We start from the raw sequence: 22575 nt of genomic DNA, 5'->3' as shown, positions 1-22575 counted from the left end.
ATATTCAATACGCTTTCAAACATTTTTTTCAAAGAATTAGAATAAAATTCAATTTGAGAAATTGTTGAGGAAATAGCGTTCTCAACAAAAAACAGACATTACCCTCAACAGTAGAATTCAACACGTTAGCAACAATTCACAACATATTAGCAACAACTTTTCAAACTAAATTTCATTTTAATGTTTCAAACCTATTGGAAAATTTGTTGGAAGCAAGCAATTTGCAAGGCCATTTGAATTAATGTTGAAAATGGGATACACTATCAAATTGAATTGGCGTTACCTATGAAAAATGCTCATCCTTGTGTTTGTCGAAAACAGTCGTATACGATATCCAAAACTCCTCGGAAAAGCGCCGTCACTATTGAGAAGTTGTACCACGCCAAGTTACTACAATAAAGTATCGCATGAGTGCAATTATTAGGTGCCCTTCTGGATACATTTAGAAGGACGCCAATAAGAGCCCCTTCAAATAATCAGAGAAAGTGCATTTTAAGATAGTTTCCATTGTGGTCAAGTATAACACGATTGTTTAGATGTTTATTAATTTATTAAACATTTATAAATTCTCATAAATATAACATTTATACGACTATCACATTTAACATATTTTTATGCATTAATAAAAGATTGATGTTGAGTTACGAGTTGCAAGTTACATGTTGTAGCGTCTATCAGCTAGTGATTTTATTCCCAATGGAGGCAGAGTGTCTGGAAAAATATTTGAAAAACTATCACTTTATTCCATTTGGAAAGTCAAAAATTGTTCACCATTATACCTTTCACAATTTTAAGCGAAATAACTATGTTTTCAGCACTTCATTATCATTTTTATTTAAATAAATTATAAGAAGCTAGTTGTGCTTGGTGTTTCACAAAATATAAAATGGCTCTTCCCTGCCAACATTTTTTGAATTTTCTTATAAATATAACATTTTTCGGTTTATCTCATCACATTTAACATAATTTTTTGCATTAAAGGCCGGTATGCACCTCTAGCGAAAAATTTCATTCCCATAAGAAATGCATTGCTATTTATGCTAACGAAATTTTCGGTAGCGTTCAATTTCGTAAGCTGGTACGCACCTCTAATGAAAATAACAGGGTTGTCAAAAGCATATTTTGGCAGCAAACATTTAATTTATTACAATCATTGTATGCGTAAAAGTTTTAAAAGGTCTGTAAATAATAAACAATTTATTTGAGGAATATTTGGAACATATATTAACAATTTTTAAAAGCGATTAGCTGGTTTAAAATTTGTGTACACAGCCCTGTTTTTTTGTTGTAGACTTAAATAAATTTTTGCTACGGAAAATTTCGCTAGAGGTACATACCGGCCTTTAATAAAAGAATGATGTTGAGTTTTAAGTAGCAAGTTACATATTGCAGCGTCTATCAGACAGTTTGTTTATTTTCGATGGAGACAGCGTGTCTGGAAAAATATTTGAAAAACGATCACTTTATTCTATTTGGAAAGTCGAAAATTGTTCACCATATACCTTTCACAATTTTAAGCGTAATATCTATGTTTTCAGAACTTTACTTTCGTTTTTATTTAAATAAAATATAACAAGCTGCTTGCGCTTGCGTTTCACAAAAAATAAAATGGCTATTCTAACAGTAGTGATGGCAAAATACTTTCATGTACTTTTTGATATGCTTCCCCCATCACAGTTCGCGATGGTTGTGGTGACATTTACGAGTCTGTGGTAGCGATGAGGATGAAATGGAACTTTGGAATGCTGGCAGGGAATAAGAACCCCTGCAAACTATCAGAAAAAGTGCATTTTAAGGTAATTGTAGAAGAATCATTGTGGTCAAGTAAAACACGATTGTGTAGATGTTTATTGATTTGATTAAACATTTATAATTTCTTATAAATATAACATTTTTCGGTTTATCTCATCACATTTAACATAATTTTTTGCATTAATAAAAGAATGATGTTGAGTTTTAAGTAGCAAGTTACATATTGCAGCGTCTATCAGCCAGTTTGTTTATTTTCGATGGAGACAGCGTGCCTGGAAAAATATTTGAAAAACGATCACTTTATTCTATTTGGATAGTCGAAAATTGTTCACCATATACCTTTCACAATTTTAAGCGTAATATCTATATTTTCAGAACTTTATTTTCGTTTTTATTTAAATAAAATATAACAAGCTGGTTGCGCTTGGCATTTCACAAAAAATAAAATGGCTCTTCTAACAGTAGTGATGGCAAAATACTTTCATGTACATTTTGTACTTTTTGATATGCTTCCCCCATCACAGTTCGCGATGGTTGTGGTGACATTTACGAGTCTGTGGTAGCGATGAGGATGAAATGGAACTTTGAAATGCTGGCAGGGTTGTAACAATAGTGATGGCATAATACTTTCATGCGAATAGTGTTGGCAAAATACTTTCATGCGAATAGTGATGGCAAAATACTATCACAGTTGGCGATTGTTGCAGTGTCACTTGCATTGCAAATTTTGTTTAAATTTAACGAAAAATACTGTAGGGGAAATTGTGCGGAACATTTTTGGGAATGTAGGGGAAAGTAGGGTAAGCCGAAAAATTTCCCTGGACCCACTGTAGCGGAGTGGTCTTTATTTTCTGTAGAGAGTATGAATTCATCAAAGAGGACATAATTGGAAGCTGGATCAATTACGAGATGAGGTTTTTAAAAATAAAAGTTTTCTTACCATCTATTTTTATACCCTTCACCACTACTGTGGTACAAGGTATAATAAGTTTGTGCATTTGTATGTAACGCCAAGAAGGAAAAGTCTGAGACCCATCGTTTAGTATACCGATCGTCTTAGAATTAAATTCTGAGTCGATTTAGCGATGTCCGTCTGTCTGTCTGTCCGTCTGTCTGTTGATGTATTTTTTTGTGGAAAGTACAGCTCGCAGTTTTAGTCGAATTGTCCTAAAATTTGGTATAGAGTCCTGTTTCGGCTCAAAGACGATCCCTATTGATTTTGGTTCAGATTTAGATATAACTGCCATATATATTTTTCACCGATCATAATTGGCGTGTATATCAACCGATCTTCCTCAAATTCCGTACATCCGAATATTTTATGAGTCTCGAAAAACTTGCAAAATATCAGCCAAATCGGTTCAGATTTAGATATAGCTCCCATATATAGCTTTCGCCCGATTTACACTCATTTGCCCACAGAGGCCAATTTTTTGCTCCGATTTAGTTGAAATTTTGCACAGGGAGTAGAATTAGCATTGTAGCTAATTGCATTGTAGCTATGCGTGCCAAATTTGGTTGAAATCGGTTCAGATTTAGATATATCTCCCATATATAGCTTTCGCCCGATTTACACTCATATGACCACAGAGGCCAATTTTTTGCTCCGATTTAGTTGAAATTTTGCACAGGGAGTAGAATTAGCATTGTAGCTATGCGTGCCAAATTTGGTTGAAATCGGTTCAGATTTAGATATATCTCCCATATATAGCTTTCGCCCAATTTACACTCATATGACCGTAGAGGCCAATTTTTAACTCCGATTTAGTTGAAATTTTACACAGGGAGTAGAATTAGCATTGTAGCTATGCGTGCCAAATTTGGTTGAAATCGGTTCAGATTTAGATATAGCTCCCATATATATGTTTTTCTGATTTCGACAAAAATGGTCAAAATACCAACATTTTCCTTGTAAAATCGCCACTGCTTAGTCGAAAACTTGTAAAAATGACTCTAATTTTCCTAAACTTCTAATGCATATATATCGAGCGATAAATCATAAATAAACTTTTGCGAAGTTTTCTTAAAATTGCTCCAGATTTAAATGTTTCCCATATTTTTTTACTAACATTGTGTTCCACCCTAGTGCATTAGCCGACTTAAATTTTGAGTCTATAGATTTTGTAGAAGTCTATCAAATTCCTTCCAGATCGAGGAATACATGAAAATAACATAAATGTATGTATTTGGGACAAACCTTTATATATAGCCCCAACAGATTTGACGGATGTGATATGGTATCGAAAATTTAGATCTACAAAGTGGTGCAGGGTATAATATAGTCGGCCCCGCCCGACTTTAGACTTTCCTTACTGTTTTTTTTAATTTATAACCCATAACAGCCCGTCTTCAATAATTGACCACTCAACTCCTCCCTGCCAAATTCAATGGCGCCAAAAAAAGCTTAGTTATTGCGAAATAAAACGTAGCGAAGATAGCGACAGCATGCTTGAGTAATTTGTGGTTTGGTGGAAATTTAATCGATTATCGTATCCTCAAAATCGAATATTTTTAATCGATTGCAAAATCATTTTATCGACATTCCCGAATTTGCTATCTTTATTATTCACTATTCAACTGTATTGTTTTTGACTTGATGTGACTCGGTGCGATTTGAAGACTTCGGAGAAATTATACTGAGTGAAAAAAAAAAGAATATTGATGAAATACATATATCAATATCATGGAAGAATTGTGGGAAAAATAAAGAATAAAATATAAAAATTATTGCTACCTAATAAAATACATGCAAGAATGATTGATAAAAATTATTATGTGAGAACAACGACAACGAATGAAATCCAAATGTGTTAGTGGAAAAGAATACGAAAAGATAGAATAACAAGAAAAAATTCCAATTGGAGTTTCGTCGGTCGCTCGGCGTAGTTGAAAATTTCTCGTTCGTTTAGAGTGTGTGTGTATGGATTCGTAGTATATTACATATTTGTTGTTGTTTTGTTTACGTCGACTGCGCTGCAACGCTTGACGTGTCCGACTAGAGTAGCGAACCACGAAACGAAAAGACGACGGGCGTAAGATAATATATGTGCTTGTGTGTTAGTAATTAATTGAAAAAAAAGCGTGGTATAGGAATATAAGAAAATTATAAAACGAAAAAGAATTCAAATCGAAAATAATACAAATATAATAAGAAGTAAGAAGAGTGTGCAAAGGAGAGAGAGTATTGGGGCATTACGTCCGCCCCGCAACCCAATCAATTGTTTGTTATATACATTTTCGCTTCAAACAACAGCAAACACCGAAACACGATAATGAAAAAAAGACCCCTCACAAAAATTTGATGTGTAATTTGTAGTTATTCGATTGTTCGTTGATTTTTTGATAAAGCGGTCGTCGTGCATAGTGGATTTTTATTGTTGTAAGTTTCGAAAAATTCCATCAAAATAATTTTTCCCTAGAAATGATACCAAAACAACTAAACATAAAGACGGCACATTGACATTAAAGAAGTCATCGAAGAACAGGTGGCATATCATTTGCATGTTTATAATTCCACATTGGCAGAACATGAATTAGAAAAAATAGAGAAATTTGTTATATTATCTAATTGTATGTAAATAAAAGTTAATTTCTTGTTAAACTATATATGTATATGTGAAATATTTAAGCAAAAAACATCATATTATGCTAAAATTCATAATCAGCTGATTCCTCATATGTTGTAAAATTGTTGCATGTGATTTGAGTGGCATGAAGAAATCAAAATAAAATGCAAATCGGGTGCAAGAACAAATGTCTATATCATGGTGGTGTTTCCAAGAATTCGTAGTGAATAGTTTTTTGTTGTTGTAGAAGGAATAAAAATACCAAAAAATGGAAATTGTAAATAAAAAAATGGAAATTCTAAATAAAAAACCAAAGCATTTTTTTTGTTTTTGTAACAGCATGGATACTTACCATCCCTACATGTTTTCAGATCAAGAAACAATGATCAGAATTAGGTTCGGGCATTACTGCTATTAAATTCACCAAAAGTTCGGACAGAGGTTTGATTTTTCTGCGAAACTATAGACTAGGGTAAATATTGTGTCCTGATCAAAGAATGAAGCCGCCGAGTCCCTCCACTGACTTTTTTCTCACATTCGACGCCGAGTATTTTATCCAAAATAATTCAGTGTCAGCCGCCGTCGACACTCAGTAATGGGTCGACTTCATTCTCTGGTCCTAACTACAGTTGGTAGAATTCTACCAAAAATGGTAGATTTTTTACTGTTTGGTCTAGATTTAAATATACGTATACTTTTACAATAGCCTTTAAATTTGATATTTTATTATTTTAGCACCTTTTGGCTTCCAAAAGTAAATTTTTAATACATCTTTAGTACTTTTTCATCAACATCATTTATCATCTCTGATATATATTTCTGGTTAAAACCAGATCTGACGCTATTCTCATGATGTTGCCAACATTTTATTGTGGACTATATCTTAAATAGTCTATATCGATTTATTTTTATCAGCACAATAAAAAATGTAATATATGCAAAATCGGTCTATAAGTGAAATGGATTGTTCAGCAAACTATATGTGTAAAATTTATGTCAATGATATCAGAAGAATGATTTTTGGACTATATGTGAAAATCTCCTATATGTTATGTGCGATGCGATAATGGAAATGAAACACGGACATGGCCCAAGGCGAAAGTAAATTTTCCAAAATGTCAGATCTGGTTAAAACCAGATCTGACGCTTTTCTCATGAATCATGAGAATGAAGCCGACCCATTTTTGTCGGCAGCGGCTAACACTAAATTTTTGCCTCCGGCGGCGGCGTCTTGACGGCTAAGCCGATAAAAAATTGTCTGTTCGGCGGCGCAAAATTATCTATTATAAAATCAATTTGAAGTTTTCCCAATTGTAATGAGATTAGTTGTAAAACCAATCTTACAATCAAATTTACATTTCATTCAAATTTTTTGAGCTAAATTTTTGTAAAACTATTATAGCAACTTGATACTAATTGATTGAAAGTGGAAAGTTCAAAATTTTGGCAAAAACTATAACAAATATTATTAAATTTTTCTGATATAAATCAATATTTTAGATTAATTGGCGGCTAAATTTGAGTCGACATATTCGGCGGCGGCGTCGACTGCTAAAAACGGGTCGGCGGAGCGACTCGGCGGCTTCATTTCTGCTCATGATGTTACCAATATTTTATTGTGGACTATATCTTAAATAGTCTATATTGATTTCTTTTTATCAGCACAATAAAAAATGGAATATATGCAAAATCGGCCTATAAGTGAAATGGATTGTTCAGCAAACTATATGTGTAAAATTTAGAAGAATGATTTTTGGACTATATGTGAAAATCTCCTATATGTGCGATGCGATAATGGAAATGAAACACGGACATGGCCCAAGGCGAAAGTAAATTTTCCAAAATGTCAGATCTGACGCTTTTCTCATGAATCATGAGAATGAAGCCGACCCATTTTTGTCGGCGGCGGCTAACACTAAATTTTTGCCTCCGGCGGCGGCGTCTTGACGGCTAAGCCGATAAAAAATTGTCTGTTCGGCGGCGCAAAATTATCTATTATAAAATCAATTTGAAGTTTTCCCAATTGTAATGAGATTAGTTGTAAAACCAATCTTATTACAATTGGCGGCTAAATTTGAGTCGACATATTCGGCGGCGGCGTCGACTGCTAAAAACGGTTCGGCGGAGCGACTCGGCGGTTTCATTTCTGCTCATGATGTTACCAATATTTTATTGTGGACTATATCTTAAATAGTCTATATTGATTTCTTTTTATCAGCACAATAAAAAATGGAATATATGCAAAATCGGCCATATGTGCGATGCGATAATGGAAATGAAACACGGACATGGCCCAAGGCGAAAAATTTTCCAAAATATAGATCGATGATTAGTTGACTTGAAATCACAATGCAAATGAAAATCATAAATCTCTCCAATAATTATATCTAAATTATTTATAAACAATAAATAAAAAAATTTAATTTGCCTTATAAAAAAGTGTTTCCAACTTTTAGAAGATTTCGAGCCTAATTTTTGTGAGATCTTAACTTATTACAATTTTGATATTAAACTGTATAAAATTATGAAGTTCTATATCTTCTAGCAACATTTCCTACTTGTTTAACCTACTATTGATATAAACCAGCCAATCACAGCACTATATCGTGGTATAAATAAATATCCATAAAAATGAATTTATCATTTATTTATAATACATATTAATAACATATTAATGGTAGTGGGCTACTATTTCATTTGAGATCTCGTTTACAAATTTTTGTTATTGTCTTGATCAAAGCTTGAATTGTTTTATTTTTTTCCTATTGCCTATTGGTTATAATGGAAACGGCCATAACAAACGATTTTACAAAAAATTCCACTTTATTATTAGTTTTTTTTTTTGTATATACACATTGACGTTTTAACATACTATACCCAATCTATCTATAAAAATAGTCTAATCATCATTTTTATTTTGAATTTTTTTGGTGAATCCCCTCTAAAAAAAAATTGAAAATTCATTAAAAACTAAAACCTTAAGGCATTTTGTTTTGCTTTCAAGGAAAAAACAAACACTTCGCTTTGATTTCTTTTCGTTATTACTGTTATTATCTACAAATCGTACAAACATACATACAGAGATATTTTTGCATTTATTACATTTTGATCTCGAAATGTAGGTTTGTTTGTACAAAATGTGTTTTGGTTCACTTTTCGCTTTTTGGGGGCAACATTTTCTGCAATGTATCTCTTGGGTTATATATTACGAACATACATACACATACATCCTCTTGTATATGTTTACATCTTACTTTCCTCTCTCTCTCTCTGTTTATGTAGTATGTATGCGAGAGTTTGTTAAATTCTTATGGGCTTGTTTTCACTGTTTGTATGTAACAAGTGTTTTTGGGAGTGCGTGACGTTTTATTATCATCATTTTTCAATTTTCCATAATCGGCAGAGTTGCCAGATATTCAGGATTGAAAAATCGATTTTCTTTGGAGTTGGGAATTTTGATTATTATATGAATCGAGAGAATAAAAAGACAAGAGGACGAAACTGTGAAGCGAAACTGCAGCAGTAGGTGGCAGTCATGAGGAAAATTTCTCTAATATCATGCAGTTTTTGTCGGCGCTTCTCTCAAATATCATACAGTTTGCGTCGGCGTCACCCAGTTTAGTTCTCTGCCGGCTTTACGAAACGTAAGGAAAATAGGACCTACTTTGTAGTAACAAATGTCCCTTTATAAATGTTTTCATTCCTTTAATTTTTTTGGCAGACAATTTGAAATTATAACTTCCGATGCCTTTATAAAGAATTTATCAAAACAGCGCTTCGACACAACGTCGGTAATATCAAAGGTGCAGGCATTGTGCGACATCTATACGGTTGACATTTGTTTTCTTCGCAGAAGAGAACTTTTCGTCCACTTGTGTTTTCATTCTCTCTGATATGGAGGTCAATAACCCATTGTTTTGATAATTTACCGACTTTTGTTGACTTATTAAAGAAAAATAAATATATAAAAAAGTGTATATTTTAACTTTGAATCAAGAATGCAACTCAATTTTTGCAGCAATTTTAATATAGAAAGAAGTGAAAATAGAACTTTCGTAAGGCATGTATCTTAAAACTATTTTATTCTAGGAGAATAATTAGGCTGGAAAAGTGTCGATGTAAATTTGCTCGATTTTCACAAATATGGTATTAATACCTTCATTTACCAGTCGATCCACCTAAATTAGGCACATCCTGTACTGGTTTTCTTAATAAAGGTGAGTACTAAGTACGAGTTTTTCCGCTAAAGGTGGGTACTAAGTTCGAGTTTTTTCACTAAAGTGAAAACTAAATCAGTAAAAAAGGCATAAAATTATACACATTTGTTGAAAATTTTATTATAACTTGATGGGAAATAGCCCAAAGCAAATTTTCACAAAATTGGTATTCCTTAAAATGGGTTATTAAAGAGAAGTAATCGTGAAAAAATGACGATTTTAGCGGCTAAAGCTGAGTACTATGTTCAGTTTTCAAGCTTAAAACCAGATTGTTGTTTTATATTTAATATTTCATTTAATGAATGAATGTTTTCCATTCATTATTTCACAAAACTGTATAAAAATATAATGGTCTTCACACAGATTTTTGTACATTTCATTTTGTGTTTTGGTGAAAAATACGAACATAGTACTCACCTTAAACTCGAACTTAATACCCACCTTAAGAGTCAATTTTGGGTCCGCATGATTATTTCTGTCTTGCTCTTCTTTCTTCTTGTGCGATTATAAATGTTCCTACTATCAAGTCTGGGCAAAACTTCCATAGAATATTAGAAAATGTTAATTTCAAAAACAATTATGAACGAAGTAATATATGAAATGAAAACGAAAAAAAAAAATATATTTCTACAAAAATATATACAATGAACACCATAATAAACGACGGACAATTTTAACAATTACACTAATCATTCAAATATGCTTTCAATTTGACCTGAATGAATTTTAAATAAAATTATTTTTTACAATATTACGAATATACATAATAAATTCGACAAAAATAAAATCCTTGCGATACAAAACAAAAAAAAAAACAAATTTTGTCTTTAACAAAAACTCTCTCTTTCGTAGTAAACGAATTGAAAGCAAAAAGAGTTTTTGATTTTCTATACTCCCCATAGAGGGGATTACTTATTGGCATCTGGACAAGCCATTTGATATAGGAATTGAACTAGAGTTCTAGTTGGACGTCCAGTCATACGGTCTCTCAGAAGATATGGAATTGTTCCATATTGGGTCAACATACCTACTCCTCGTATATCCAAATGAGCCCAATCAACACAGGGAACCAGCTCCTAAAAACAGTTAAGAGTTTTTAATAAAAAAATATAATCCTCTAAAAGAGTTTTTAGACATTACATGTAAAATTGCAGCTGCAAGACAACTGGATGCTGGACCATCGCCTGTGTTACTGATGTCATAGCTTACATTATCTAGAAATTAAGTGTTAAAGATAAAAATTAAATTTTTCTAAATTTTACTCAAAAAGAAACAGAGCCACAAATGTGGGTCTGCGCTTTATAATGAATATGAGCCCCATGAAAATTAACAAAGTATAACCCCAAACCCCAAAATAAAAGTGGGACTAATTTTTTTGTTTTTAATTAATAGACCGTGTATAAATGGACCGTGTATAAGGGAGTCACCGTGGTGCAATGGTTAGCATGCCCGCCTTGCATACACAAGGTCGTGGGTTCGATTCCTGCTTCGACCGAACACCAAAAAGTTTTTCAGCGGTGGATTATCCCACCTCAGTAATGCTGGTGACATTTCTGAGGGTTTCAAAGCTTCTCTAAGTGGTTTCACTGCAATGTGGAACGCCGTTCGGACTCGGCTATAAAAAGGAGGTCCCTTGTCATTGAGCTTAACATGGAATCGGGCAGCACTCAGTGATAAGAGAGAAGTTCACCAATGTGTTATCACAATGGACTGAATAGTCTAAGTGAGCCTGATACATCGGGCTGCCACCTAACCTAACCTAAATGGACCCTAATTGATAGAAAAAATTTTCAGTTTAAGGAAAAAAAAAATATATAAAAATAGTGTTGCAGAGAACGAATCTCTTTAGAATCGCATTAGTCAACTTTGGTTCTCTCTTAAACCCCGGCAGAAAGCAGGACACGCAAAAAAATAGGCCCACACTTGAAAACAAAGCGCAATCTCAAAAAGGAAATTTGGGGTTATAATGCAAACAGACTTCAAAAATAAAATAAAATAGTTACTTCCCAAAAACATAAAATGAGTCCCAACAAAATGTAACTGAAGCATGAAAATCACCCCGAAATAAAATAAGGGCTCATTTTTTCTTTTGATAGTAAAAGTATGAAGTTTAAGAAAACAATTATGTGTTATTGACTATGAATCTCTTTGGAATCGCGTTAGCCCACTTTCGACTCTATCAATAGGTAAGAGATTTAAACTCCGCCCGAAGGTCTTCCACACAAAAACCCAATATGGGGCAATGCAATGCAATTTAGAACAACAAAAGTGTATAGGTTAGGTTAGGTTGTAGAGGATGACTTCAATTTTTGTGTTGAAATTGATGACCGTACGAGTCCTCCGTAATTTTCAGGTCCAGGCACCATCTACAGATATCATCGTCTTTAAGTCCTATTCTTACCATGTGTTTCCCAAGTTTGTTATGTCCTGTTATGACACCAATCAGAGGCCGCAATTCTTCTCTGTTCATCGACAGTTCCTACGTTTCTTTTCGTCCCATATAAACTTGGTTTGTGTATAGTTCCCACCATTGTCAAATCCCAGAATGTTAAAATGGGCCCCACTTCAAAACGAAGCAAAATCCCAAAATGTAGATTTTTTTCGTTTGAAATATTGGGATTTATTTTCATAATGCAAACGGGTCTCAAAAATAAAATAAAGTTACTACCCAAAAAAACATAAAATTAATGAAAAATTGTGCCAAAACCTACATGAAGTAGGACCCCAAAAATTATATTGAAAATAATAACACCGATATTTGGGGTTTAATTTCATTTGAAATATTGGGGTTTATTTTCATAATGCAAACTGGTCTAAAAAATAAAATGAAGTTACTGCCCAAAAAACATAAAACTGATGAAAATTTGCCCCAAAACCTACATGAAGTAGGACTCCAAAAAATTATATTGTAAACAATAACACCAATTTTTTATGATTTTGGGAAGTAACTTAATTTTATTTTTGGAGTCTGTCGGCATTATGAAAATAGACCCCAAATTTCCTTTTTAGGACTGTGTTTCGTTTTCAAGTGTGGGCCTATTTTCGCATTTTTTCTTAATTGGGGTTTAATTTTATTTGAAATATTGGAATGCAAACTGGTCTCAAAAGTAAAATGAATTTACTGCCCAAAAAAATCTAATGAAATTTGCCCCAAAACCTACATGAAGTAGGACCCCAAAAGATTATAAAGTAACTTCATTTTATTTTTGAGACCAGTTTGCATCCCAATATTTCAAACAAAATAAAACCCCAATTAAGAAAAAATGCGAAAATAGGCCCACACTTGAAAACGAAACACAGTCCTAAAAAGGAAATTTGGGGTCTATTTTCATAATGCCGACAGACACCAAAAATAAAATTAAGTTACTTCGCAAAATCATAAAAAATTGGTATTATTGTTTTCAATATAATTTTTTAGGGTCCTACTTCATGTAGGGTTTGGGGCAAATTTTCATTAGTTTTAAGTTTTTTGGGCAGTAACTTCATTTTATTTTTTAGACCCGTTTGCATTATGAATATAAACCCCATAATGCAAACGGGTCAAAAAAATAAAATGAAGTTACTGCCCAAAAAACATAAAACTAATGAAAATTTGCCCCAAAACCTACATGAAGTAGGACCCCAAAAAATTATATTGAAAACAATAACACAATTTTTTTATGATTTTAGGAAATAACCTAATTTTATTTTTGGAGTCTGTCGGCATTATGAAAATATACCCTTTTTGGGACTGTGCTTCTTTTTCGAGTGTGGGCTTTTTTCGCATTTTTTCTTAATTGAGGTTTAATTTTATTTGAAATATTGGGATGCAAACTGGTCTCAAAAATAAAATGAATTTACTGCCCAAAAAAAATCTAATGAAATTTGAGACCAGTTTGCATCCCAATATTTCAAACAAAATAAAACCCCAATTAAGAAAAAATGCGAAAATAGGCCCACACTTGAAAACGGAACACAGTCCTAAAAAGGAAATTTGGGGTCTATTTTCATAATGCCGACAGACACCAAAAATAAAATTAAGTTACTTCGCAAAATCATAAAAAATTGGTATTATTGTTTTCAATATAATTTTTTGGGGTCCTACTTCATGTAGGGTTTGGGGCAAAATTTCATTAGTTTTAAGTTTTTTGGGCAGTAACTTCATTTTATTTTTTAGACCCGTTTGCATTATGAATATAAACCCCATAATGCAAACGGGTCAAAAAAATAAAATGAAGTTACTGCCCAAAAAACATAAAACTAATGAAAATTTGCCCCAAAACCTACATGAAGTAGGACCCCAAAAAATTATATTGAAAACAATAACACAAATTTTTTATGATTTTAGGAAATAACCTAATTTTATTTTTGGAGTCTGTCGGCATTATGAAAATATACCCTTTTTGGGACTGTGCTTCTTTTTCGAGTGTGGGCTTTTTTCGCATTTTTTCTTAATTGAGGTTTAATTTTATTTGCAATATTGGGATGCAAACTGGTCTCAAAAATAAAATATATTGGGAAGTAACTTCATTTTATTTTTGAAGTCTGTTGTCTGTTATTTTTGAAGTCTGTTGCCCAATAAAACAAAACAAAATCTAATGAAATTTGCCCCAAAACCTACATGATGCAGCACCCCAAAAGATTAGATTGGGAAGTAACTTCATTTTATTTTTGGTGTCTGTCGGCATTATTAAAAAAGACCCCATATTTCCTTTTTGGGACTGTGCTTAGTTTTCAATTGTGGGTCTTTTTTCGCATTTTTATACTCTCCACCATAGGATTGGGGGGGGGGTATATTAACTTTGTCATTCCGTTTGTAACACATCGAAATATTGATCTAAGACCCCATAAAGTATATATATTCTGGGTCTTGGTGAAATTCTGAGTCGATCTGAGAATGTCCGTCCGTCCGTCTGTTGAAATCACGCTAAATTCTGAACGAAATAAGCTATCGACTTGAAACTTGGCACAAGTAGTTGTTATTGACGTAGGTCGGATGATATTGCAAATGGGCCATATCGGTCCACTTTTACGTAAAGCCCCCATATAAACCGATCCCCCGATTTGGCTTGCACAGCCTCTAAGAGAAACAAATTTCATCCGATCCGGCTGAAATTTGGTACATGATGTTAGTATATGGTCTCTAATGACCATGCAAAAATTGGTCCATATCGGTCCATAATTATATATAGACCCCATATAAACCGATCCCCCGATTTGGCTTGCGGAGCATCTAAGAGAAGCAAATTTCATCCGATCCGGCTGAAATTTGGTACATGGTGTTAGTATATGGTCTCTAACAACCATGCAAAAATTGGTCCATATCGGTCCATAATTATATATAGCCCCCATATAAACCGATCACCAGATTTGGCTTCCGGAGCCTCTTGGAAGACCAAAATTCATCTGATTCAGTTGAAATTTGGTACGTGATGTTAATATATGGCCTCAAACACCCATGCAAAAATTGGTCGATATCGGTCCATAATTATATATAGGCCCCATATAAACCGATCCCCAGATTTGACCTCCGGAGCACCTTGGAAGAGCAAATTTCTTCCCATTCGGTTGAAATTTGGTACGTGATTTTAGTATATGGTATCCAACAACCATGCAGGAATTGGTTCCTATCAGTCCATAAATATATGTAGCTCCCATATAAACCGATCACCTCCGGAGCCTTTTGGAGAAGCAAAATTCATCCGATCTGGTTGAAATTTGGTACGTGGTGGTAGTATATGATATTTAACAACCATGCCAAAAGTGGTCCATATCAGTCCATAATCATTTATAGCCCCCATATAAACCGATCCCGAGATTTGGTTTTGGAGCCTCTTGGAGGAGCAAATTTCATCCGAGTGAGTTGAAATTTGTGGATGACAGTCTTTCGTAGAAGTTTCTACGCAATCCATGGTGGAGGGTACATAAGATTCGGCCCGGCCGAACTTACGGCCGTATATACTTGTTTTTTTTTTTTTTAGAACTGAAATATTTTTCCTATCAATTAGGGTCCATTTTCACACGATCTCTTAAATCAAAAAGAGAAAATTAGAACCGTTTTTTCGGGGGGTTTCGTTATATTTTGTTAATTTTCATATGGGGTTCATATTTATTATGAAACGTCGCCCCACGTTTGTGGATCTGTTTCACTTGAGTTTTGGGCCTTATTTTCCTGTGGCCCATTTTCATACCACCTTCAAATTTTACTTACTTGTCACTAAGTTCTTATAATAATTCCACAAAGGCAAACGCCACATTCTATCACCGGTTAGAGATCCAGCCTTTTGAAATTGCTTCCATATATAATGAGAATTGGAAAATATACCGGTGGCACTACCACCCAAACCCATAACAACACCATTGCCCAAAGTTGCTACATCAACAACCAAACGTGGCTTGTATGTGGTTTGGCCATAAATCAAGGGATCCGCCATTATGGCAACCCCAGCTTTGTCGGTATCCTATAAATTATATAGCAATAATAAGTATTCGATGAGATATTGCATTTTTAATCATACTCGTATAGCCAAAGTTCTTCCATTCAGTAAGGTTACCACATCGCCTGGCTTACAAGCCATACCAGAAGGCATATTTTCACATAGTGGTATTACTGCCGATATGTTTATGGGTAATGACAATGCGGCCGCCGCTCTTATAGCAGCCACACAAACGGCAGCTCCAGCCATAGAACCACGATATTCATCCATTCCTTTGCCGGGCCGTAGGCAAATGCCACCGCTAAAAGAAAAAATCAGAAATCATATTATAAGTCCCATCGCCCATGTTCCGATAATTGGAAGAATCGCAAATCGTAACACTAGACATATAAATTTAATTTTAAAGAAGCTCTAATAGAAATTGAAGTCCGAGACTATCTCGATTTTTTTTTTTAAAATCGTTTATTCACCTTTGGAATGTCATAATGAAAAAAAACTTGTAAAAGGTCGATAACTCCAAATCGGTCGGTTATTTAATTTTGGACTTTTGCTAACGTCGTCGTCCTCGAAAAGTCGATAACCATTTTTATTATCAAAATGACCAAGAAATGTCACCTTTGGAATGTCAAAATGAATAAAACTTTTAAAAGGTCGATAACTCCGAATCGGTCGGTTATTTAATTTTGGACTTTTGCTAACTTTGACTAATCGTCCTCGAAATGTCGATAACCATTTTTATTATCAAAAGGTCAAAATGATCAAGAAGTGTCGAAATTTTCGTTCCAAAATCAATTTTTGGAATATTGTAAAAAAGTCAACTTTTCGAAAAATTCAAAGTCAACCAAATTTTTCCGATTAAAAAAAAGTTGGCTAGACTAAAAGTAGATTTATCTCTCTAGATTAGTCAAAACATTGATTTTTTGATTAAAAATTATTTTACCATTAATAATTAAAATAAATTTCAAATCGATAAATATCATGAATTTTATTTCGAAAAGTCGATAACAAAGTATATTAAAAGTCATACTAAAATGACTAAAATATGTAAAATTAAAAATTCCAATTATTTGTTAATTAAAAATTTCAAAAGTGGATGTTTTGAAATTTACATTATTCCAAAACCGCCAACTTTTCAAAAATTTTAAAGTCTCCCACGTTTTTAATTTTGATTATAATTCTCATCTAACTCACCTATTAAAAGTCATGCCTTTGCCTAACAGTAGTATAGGTTTATCCTCCGGTGCTGTACCACAATAGTTTATCTCTAAAAGAACTGGTGGCTCACATGATCCTTTGGCAATTATTAAAAATGAATTCAAATGCTGTTGTTCCATCCATTCCATGGTACGTATTTCAACGGTAACACCACAGGGACATAGAGCATCAACGGTAGCTTGGGCAAAAGTAGTGGGTGTCATTTGATTAGCCGGGGCATCGCTAAGGCGTCTAGCCAAATTTTGTGATTCTGCTTTAAATAGACCTCTTGTCCATGCATCCAAATCGGGTGAATCATATAATTCAAGTTTGGGAACTATAGTGCGATTTTTCTTTTGTTTATTATCATGATAACGCCAAACAGCTAAGGCACTACCCTCAGCCGCTTGTTCGGGATATTCCATCGAATCGACGAAAACTTCAGAGCAACCTTGCAATTGAAGGCTTCTTGCCCCAACGCCTGCGGCAACACGGGCATTTTCCTATTGTTATTGAAAAATATACAATTAAAAAAAATAAATTTAGAATTGCAATATGAAATATAAATTTATTTTAAAATTAGTAAAATTTAAATTAAAACGTATTATAGCAATTTATTTATATATTATATTTTAAATGAGTATTTATATAAAATGAGTATTTATGCCAACAAACAACTTAAAATTAAATTTAATAAAATATTATATTAACATTTGGATTTTAAAACTATTAAACAAAACTAGTATCTAAATTAAAATTTTAACTTAAAACATGAAGTATAGAATTATGTTGAAATTGTAATTTAAAATTAGTATTTAAATTATTTTTTGTTATTTAATAAAACTTAAATAAAAAACGTCTAGAGTTTTTTCATTAATGACCTCGAACTGGACTAAAACCAAAAATATTATTTTTTGTTTTCGAAAAATAAAATTAAATTTTATGAAATTTAAATTTTTAAATTGTAAATTATCTTAAAAATTGAATTAAAAAATTAAAGCCATTTTAAATTAGTACTCAAATGTTTATGTCCATATTCAAAACAATTTGCTGACAATTTATGGCAGGAATTTGTAGGGAAAAAGTAGGTTTAAATTATACATTCGCTTTTTTTGAGTGGTTGTAAAAGTTAAATTTAAAATAGTATAAACTAAATAAAAAAAACAACTAAATTTAATATTAAAATTATAATTTTTTTTTAAAGTTTAAAATTAGTATACAAATTTAAATTTAAAATAAAAACGTAAAATATAAACTTATATTATAATTTAAAAATAAATAAATGTTTTTTTGAAAAATGATAAAATATTTTTTTAAAATACAAATTCGTTTTAAAATTAACATTTAAAATTTGTGCATATTTAAATATAGATATACAGTGAAATTTAAAATTAAAATTGTAAAATGTTTACAATTTAAATTTCGTATATAAATTAAAATTTGTCTTGAGAATAAAAAAATAATATATATTAAATGTAAAATAAATTTAATTTAGAATTTAAAATTAAAATTTTATTAAATTTAAACTTATATTGAAAAGTGATAAATTACATTAAATTTTAAATGTAAAATTAGTATTTAAATTAACATATTCTTTGAATAATAAAAAAAAATCTATATAAATTAGAATATAAAATTAAATAAGTACTTAAATGTTTATGTCCACGACACGACAATTTGCTGACAATTTATGGAAGGAATTTGTACACACAAAAAAATTTTTTTCTGATTCAATCACCAAATTAATTGATCCAATTAATTTTTTAATTGAAATGTCTTCAATCACGAAAATGATAGTATGAATCACAGTTTTAATTGGGCATAGAAAAAAATTCTTGATTAAAAAATTAATTGATTTTTTCAGCAAATTTCAATTAATTTTTTAATTGATTCAATTAAAAATTTAATTGATGTTGATTGCAAAACTCAATTAATTAAAAAAGGTAACTATTTTTAATTACTTTCTGAATTGGCTTAGAGTTTTTATTTGGATTAACAAATGATTGTTTGAAATAATTAAAAATTAAAAAAAAAATCAGCGCTTTTTTTAACTGAATTGGTCTTCCGAATTTGATTAAAAAGTTAATTGTATCAATTAATTTTTTAATTAAAAATTTTGAAATTTTCAATCATTGACTTAATTAACTTAATGTTTCCATCATGATTAAAAAGTTAATTGTATCAATTAATTTATTAACTGAAAAAATGTTCAACCTCAATTAACTTTTTAATTGGAAATATTTTGGTGATATTTTTTTCTGTGTATGGAAAAAGTAGGTTTAAATTTTACGCTTTTTTTAATTAATGGGGGTAAAGGTAAAATTTAAAATAGTTTAAACTAACTAAAAAGAAAAAAAAGCTAAATAAATAAAATAAATAAAAATTAGTATCCAAATTTAAATTTAATTAAATTTGTTTTTGAAAAATGTAAAATTAAATTTTATGTTTTAAAAATATAATCATATATAATAATCATTTACCTAAACATTTCAAATATAAATTTATTTTAAAATTTAAAATTAACATTAAAAATTTGTACATATTTAAATATAGATATACAATGAAATTTAAAATTAAAATGTAAAATGTTTATAATTTAAATTTCGTATTTAAATTAAAATTTGTCTTGAGAGTAAAAAAAATAATATGTATTAAATATAAAATAAATTTTAATTAGAATTTAAAATTACAATTTTATTAAATTAAAACTTTGTTTGTAACGTAATAAATTTTATTAAATTTAAAATTAGTATTTAAATTACCATATTCTTTGAATACTAAAAAAATATAAAGTATATATAAATTACAATACAAAATTAAATTACAATACAATTCTAATAAAACTTCGACAAAATTTCCTATAGAAATAAAATTTTGACAAAATTTTCTATAGACATAAAAATTGGACAAAATTTTCTATAGGAATAAAATATTGACAACATTTTCTATAGAAATCAAATTTTTGACAATATTTTCTATAGAAATAAAACTTCGACAAAATTGTCTATAGAAATAAAATTTTGACAAAATTTTCTATAGAAAAAAATTTTTGACAAAATTTTCTATAGAAATAAAACATCGACGAAATTTTCTATATGAATAAAATTTTGACCAAATTTTCTATAGGAATAAAATATTAAATTAAAATTTGTCTTGAGAGTAAAAAAAAAATAATATGTATTAAATGTAAAATAAATTTAAATTAGAATTTAAAATTACAATTTTATTAAATTAAAACTTTGTTTGTAACGTAATAAATTTTATTAAATTTAAAATTAGTATTTAAATTACCATATTCTTTGAATACTAAAAAAATATAAAGTATGTATAAATTACAATACAAAATTAACATAGAAAATAAAAATTTAGAGCATTAATTTATCCTATAAATATAAATTTGTCTTAAAATTCTAATTTACAATTATCAATTAATTATTAATAATTTGTTTTGAATATTAAACAAAAAATAAAGTTCCAAAATTTAAATTAATACCCGTGTAAAAATTGAGGGATCTAATCAGATATGATTAGATCTCAAAATTGGCCCCTTTAGATATAAGCAGATACAACAACATATGATGAGATAGAATTAGATATAAATGTATATAATTCTATATATGACCAGATCTAACATCAGATCCAATAATATATAGGGACAGATATAATTACATCTAAGACATTAGATCTAGGCCAATTTTGAGATCTGATCAGATCTAATTCCATAGTAATTAGATATGATTAGATCTTACCATTTTTCGGATCTACTCATATCTAATTATATCAAATTAGATCTCTCAATTTTTTCTCGGGTAACAAAAAAACAGAAATTTGAATTATTAAAAAAATTCAAACTAGTATTTTTTTTTTTTTGTTGAGAAAAATCAAATTTTAAATGCAGTAAATTTGTAAATAACGTTTATTTACTATCTAAACTAACATTTAAAATTATAATGTCGATTAAAATTTATATAATAACTTAAAAATTTATCTTGATAAGTACATTTATTTGAAAAATTAAAATTATTAGTTAAATGAAAATTTATAAAAAAAAAATTTATAAAAAAATTTATATAAAACTAAATTTACTGGAAATAATATGGGAAGTGAATAGGATAAAAAAATATGCCTTCATGGCATAATCTCTAGGGGAAGAGTGGTATATATTGTATTACGAAGGTAATATCTTCTTTTGTTCGAAACATTTAAAAATTTGCTTGCGGTAGAGGAATTCGAAATTCTAAATCTTATAGTAAAAAAGTTCATACTTACCATGCCCTCATCAATCATTTCCAATTCATTGAATCCCGCACCTTCACGTCCCATGCCAATAACGGCCACTGAACGATATTCTTGGTCGATATTATTGAACACCTTACCTCGTCCCAGCTGACCAGTGATATTACATCTAAATATTAAAATATATAAAATTACAAATTTGTTCTCATGAATTTTCTGCATTTTATTATCACATACTCTTTAATTAGTTCCGAAACTTTTCCTTGGACACGATCATCAAATTTTTCACCACTTGTAGTTAGCTTTGGATCCTTGTCTCCCTCCTTTTGATATACTCCAATAACTAATCCTTTCTATTTTTGATGAACTATTAGAAACTGCTTAAATTAGCTTGATGAAAATCTAACTTACAGTGACTCGAGGACCTTCGTTGGTTGCATAAAATCGAAAGTTTTTATTATATCTTACGAAATTTCTTGCTATTCCATTGACTATGCGCAAGGAAGACATTTTTTTGTTGTTTCTGTTGATTACTCACTTGAAAACTTTTTAACTTTTTTTTTTGGGTTCTTTGTGTGAGAATAATTTGTGGGTACACAAAAAAAATATGCGAAAATTATTTGAAAATTTTCTATGTAATTTTCAATTATTATTGGATGTTTAGAAGAAGGCCTACTAAGTAGTTAGAATAAAATAAAAATGAATTTCAATAACCAAAGTAGATTTTTGTCTACCTAATTAAATACAACTAAAAATATGTAAATTTTAATTTTCAACATGCAAATATGAAATAAAAGAAATAAAATTTTGACAAAATTTTCTGTATAGAAATAATGTTTTGAGATAATTTTCTATATAGAAGAAATTTTGACATTTTCTACAGAAATAAAACTTTGATAAAATTTTCTATAGAAATAATATCTTGACAAAATTTTCTATAGAAATAAAATTTTGATAAAATTTTATATAGAAATAAAATTTTGATAAAATTTTCTATAGAAATAATATCTTGACAAAATTTTCTATAGAAATAAAATGTTGGCAAAATTTTCTATAGAAATAAAATTTTGATAAAATTTTCTATAGAAATAAAATTTTGATAAAATTTTCTATAGAAATAAAATTTTGATAAATTTTTCTATAGAAATAAAATCTTGACAAAATTTTCTATACAAATAAAATGTTGACAAAATC

At 30.4% G+C, this 22575-nt stretch overlaps 2 protein-coding genes and 1 long non-coding RNA gene across 7 annotated transcripts in view; 1 reads left to right on the top strand and 2 right to left on the bottom strand.

Annotated features, from left to right (window-relative positions):
* Window positions 1-1814: 1814 nt before the first annotated feature.
* Window positions 1815-2385, bottom strand: LOC142231861 (uncharacterized). Its single transcript, XR_012720946.1, has 2 exons — window positions 2092-2385; window positions 1815-2024 (listed from the first exon to the last, which is right to left on the bottom strand). It is a non-coding gene; the product is annotated as an uncharacterized LOC142231861 (long non-coding RNA).
* A 1944-nt stretch (window positions 2386-4329) lies between these two features.
* The window catches only part of HDAC4 (histone deacetylase 4), a 115646-nt gene continuing 97400 nt past the window's right edge, over window positions 4330-22575 (top strand). For all 5 annotated transcript variants that reach the window (XM_075302517.1, XM_075302519.1, XM_075302518.1 and 2 more), the window contains exon 1: window positions 4330-5131. The gene's annotated coding sequence lies outside the window, so the exon portion shown is untranslated. The remainder of the gene's footprint in view (window positions 5132-22575) is intronic.
* On the bottom strand, window positions 10130-22059 carry LOC142231860 (cytosol aminopeptidase-like). The gene is made up of 8 exons (XM_075302520.1): window positions 21793-22059; window positions 21619-21734; window positions 21415-21550; window positions 17143-17648; window positions 16033-16252; window positions 15726-15975; window positions 10676-10749; window positions 10130-10611 (listed from the first exon to the last, which is right to left on the bottom strand). Exons 1-8 carry the CDS (start codon window positions 21889-21891, stop codon window positions 10444-10446), a joined length of 1569 nt encoding a protein of 522 aa, XP_075158635.1. The 5' UTR covers window positions 21892-22059; the 3' UTR covers window positions 10130-10443.

Source organism: Haematobia irritans, chromosome 3, assembly GCF_050003625.1.
Source record: "Haematobia irritans isolate KBUSLIRL chromosome 3, ASM5000362v1, whole genome shotgun sequence".
In the NCBI taxonomy this organism is placed as follows: Eukaryota; Metazoa; Arthropoda; class Insecta; order Diptera; family Muscidae; genus Haematobia; species Haematobia irritans.
The sequence above is the reverse complement of the archived record's forward strand: the minus strand, read 5'-3'. Positions and strand labels throughout refer to the sequence as shown.

Coding starts and splice junctions, on each gene's coding strand:
- LOC142231860 (XM_075302520.1), bottom strand. CDS start 21,891: ATGTCTTCCTTGCGCATAGTCAATGGAATAGCAAGAAATTTCGTAAGA. Junction 21,735..21,792: donor ACGAAGGTCCTCGAGTCACT/GTAAGTTAGATT, acceptor CATCAAAAATAG/AAAGGATTAGTTATTGGAGT. Junction 17,649..21,414: donor AAATGATTGATGAGGGCATG/GTAAGTATGAAC, acceptor CAATAACAATAG/GAAAATGCCCGTGTTGCCGC.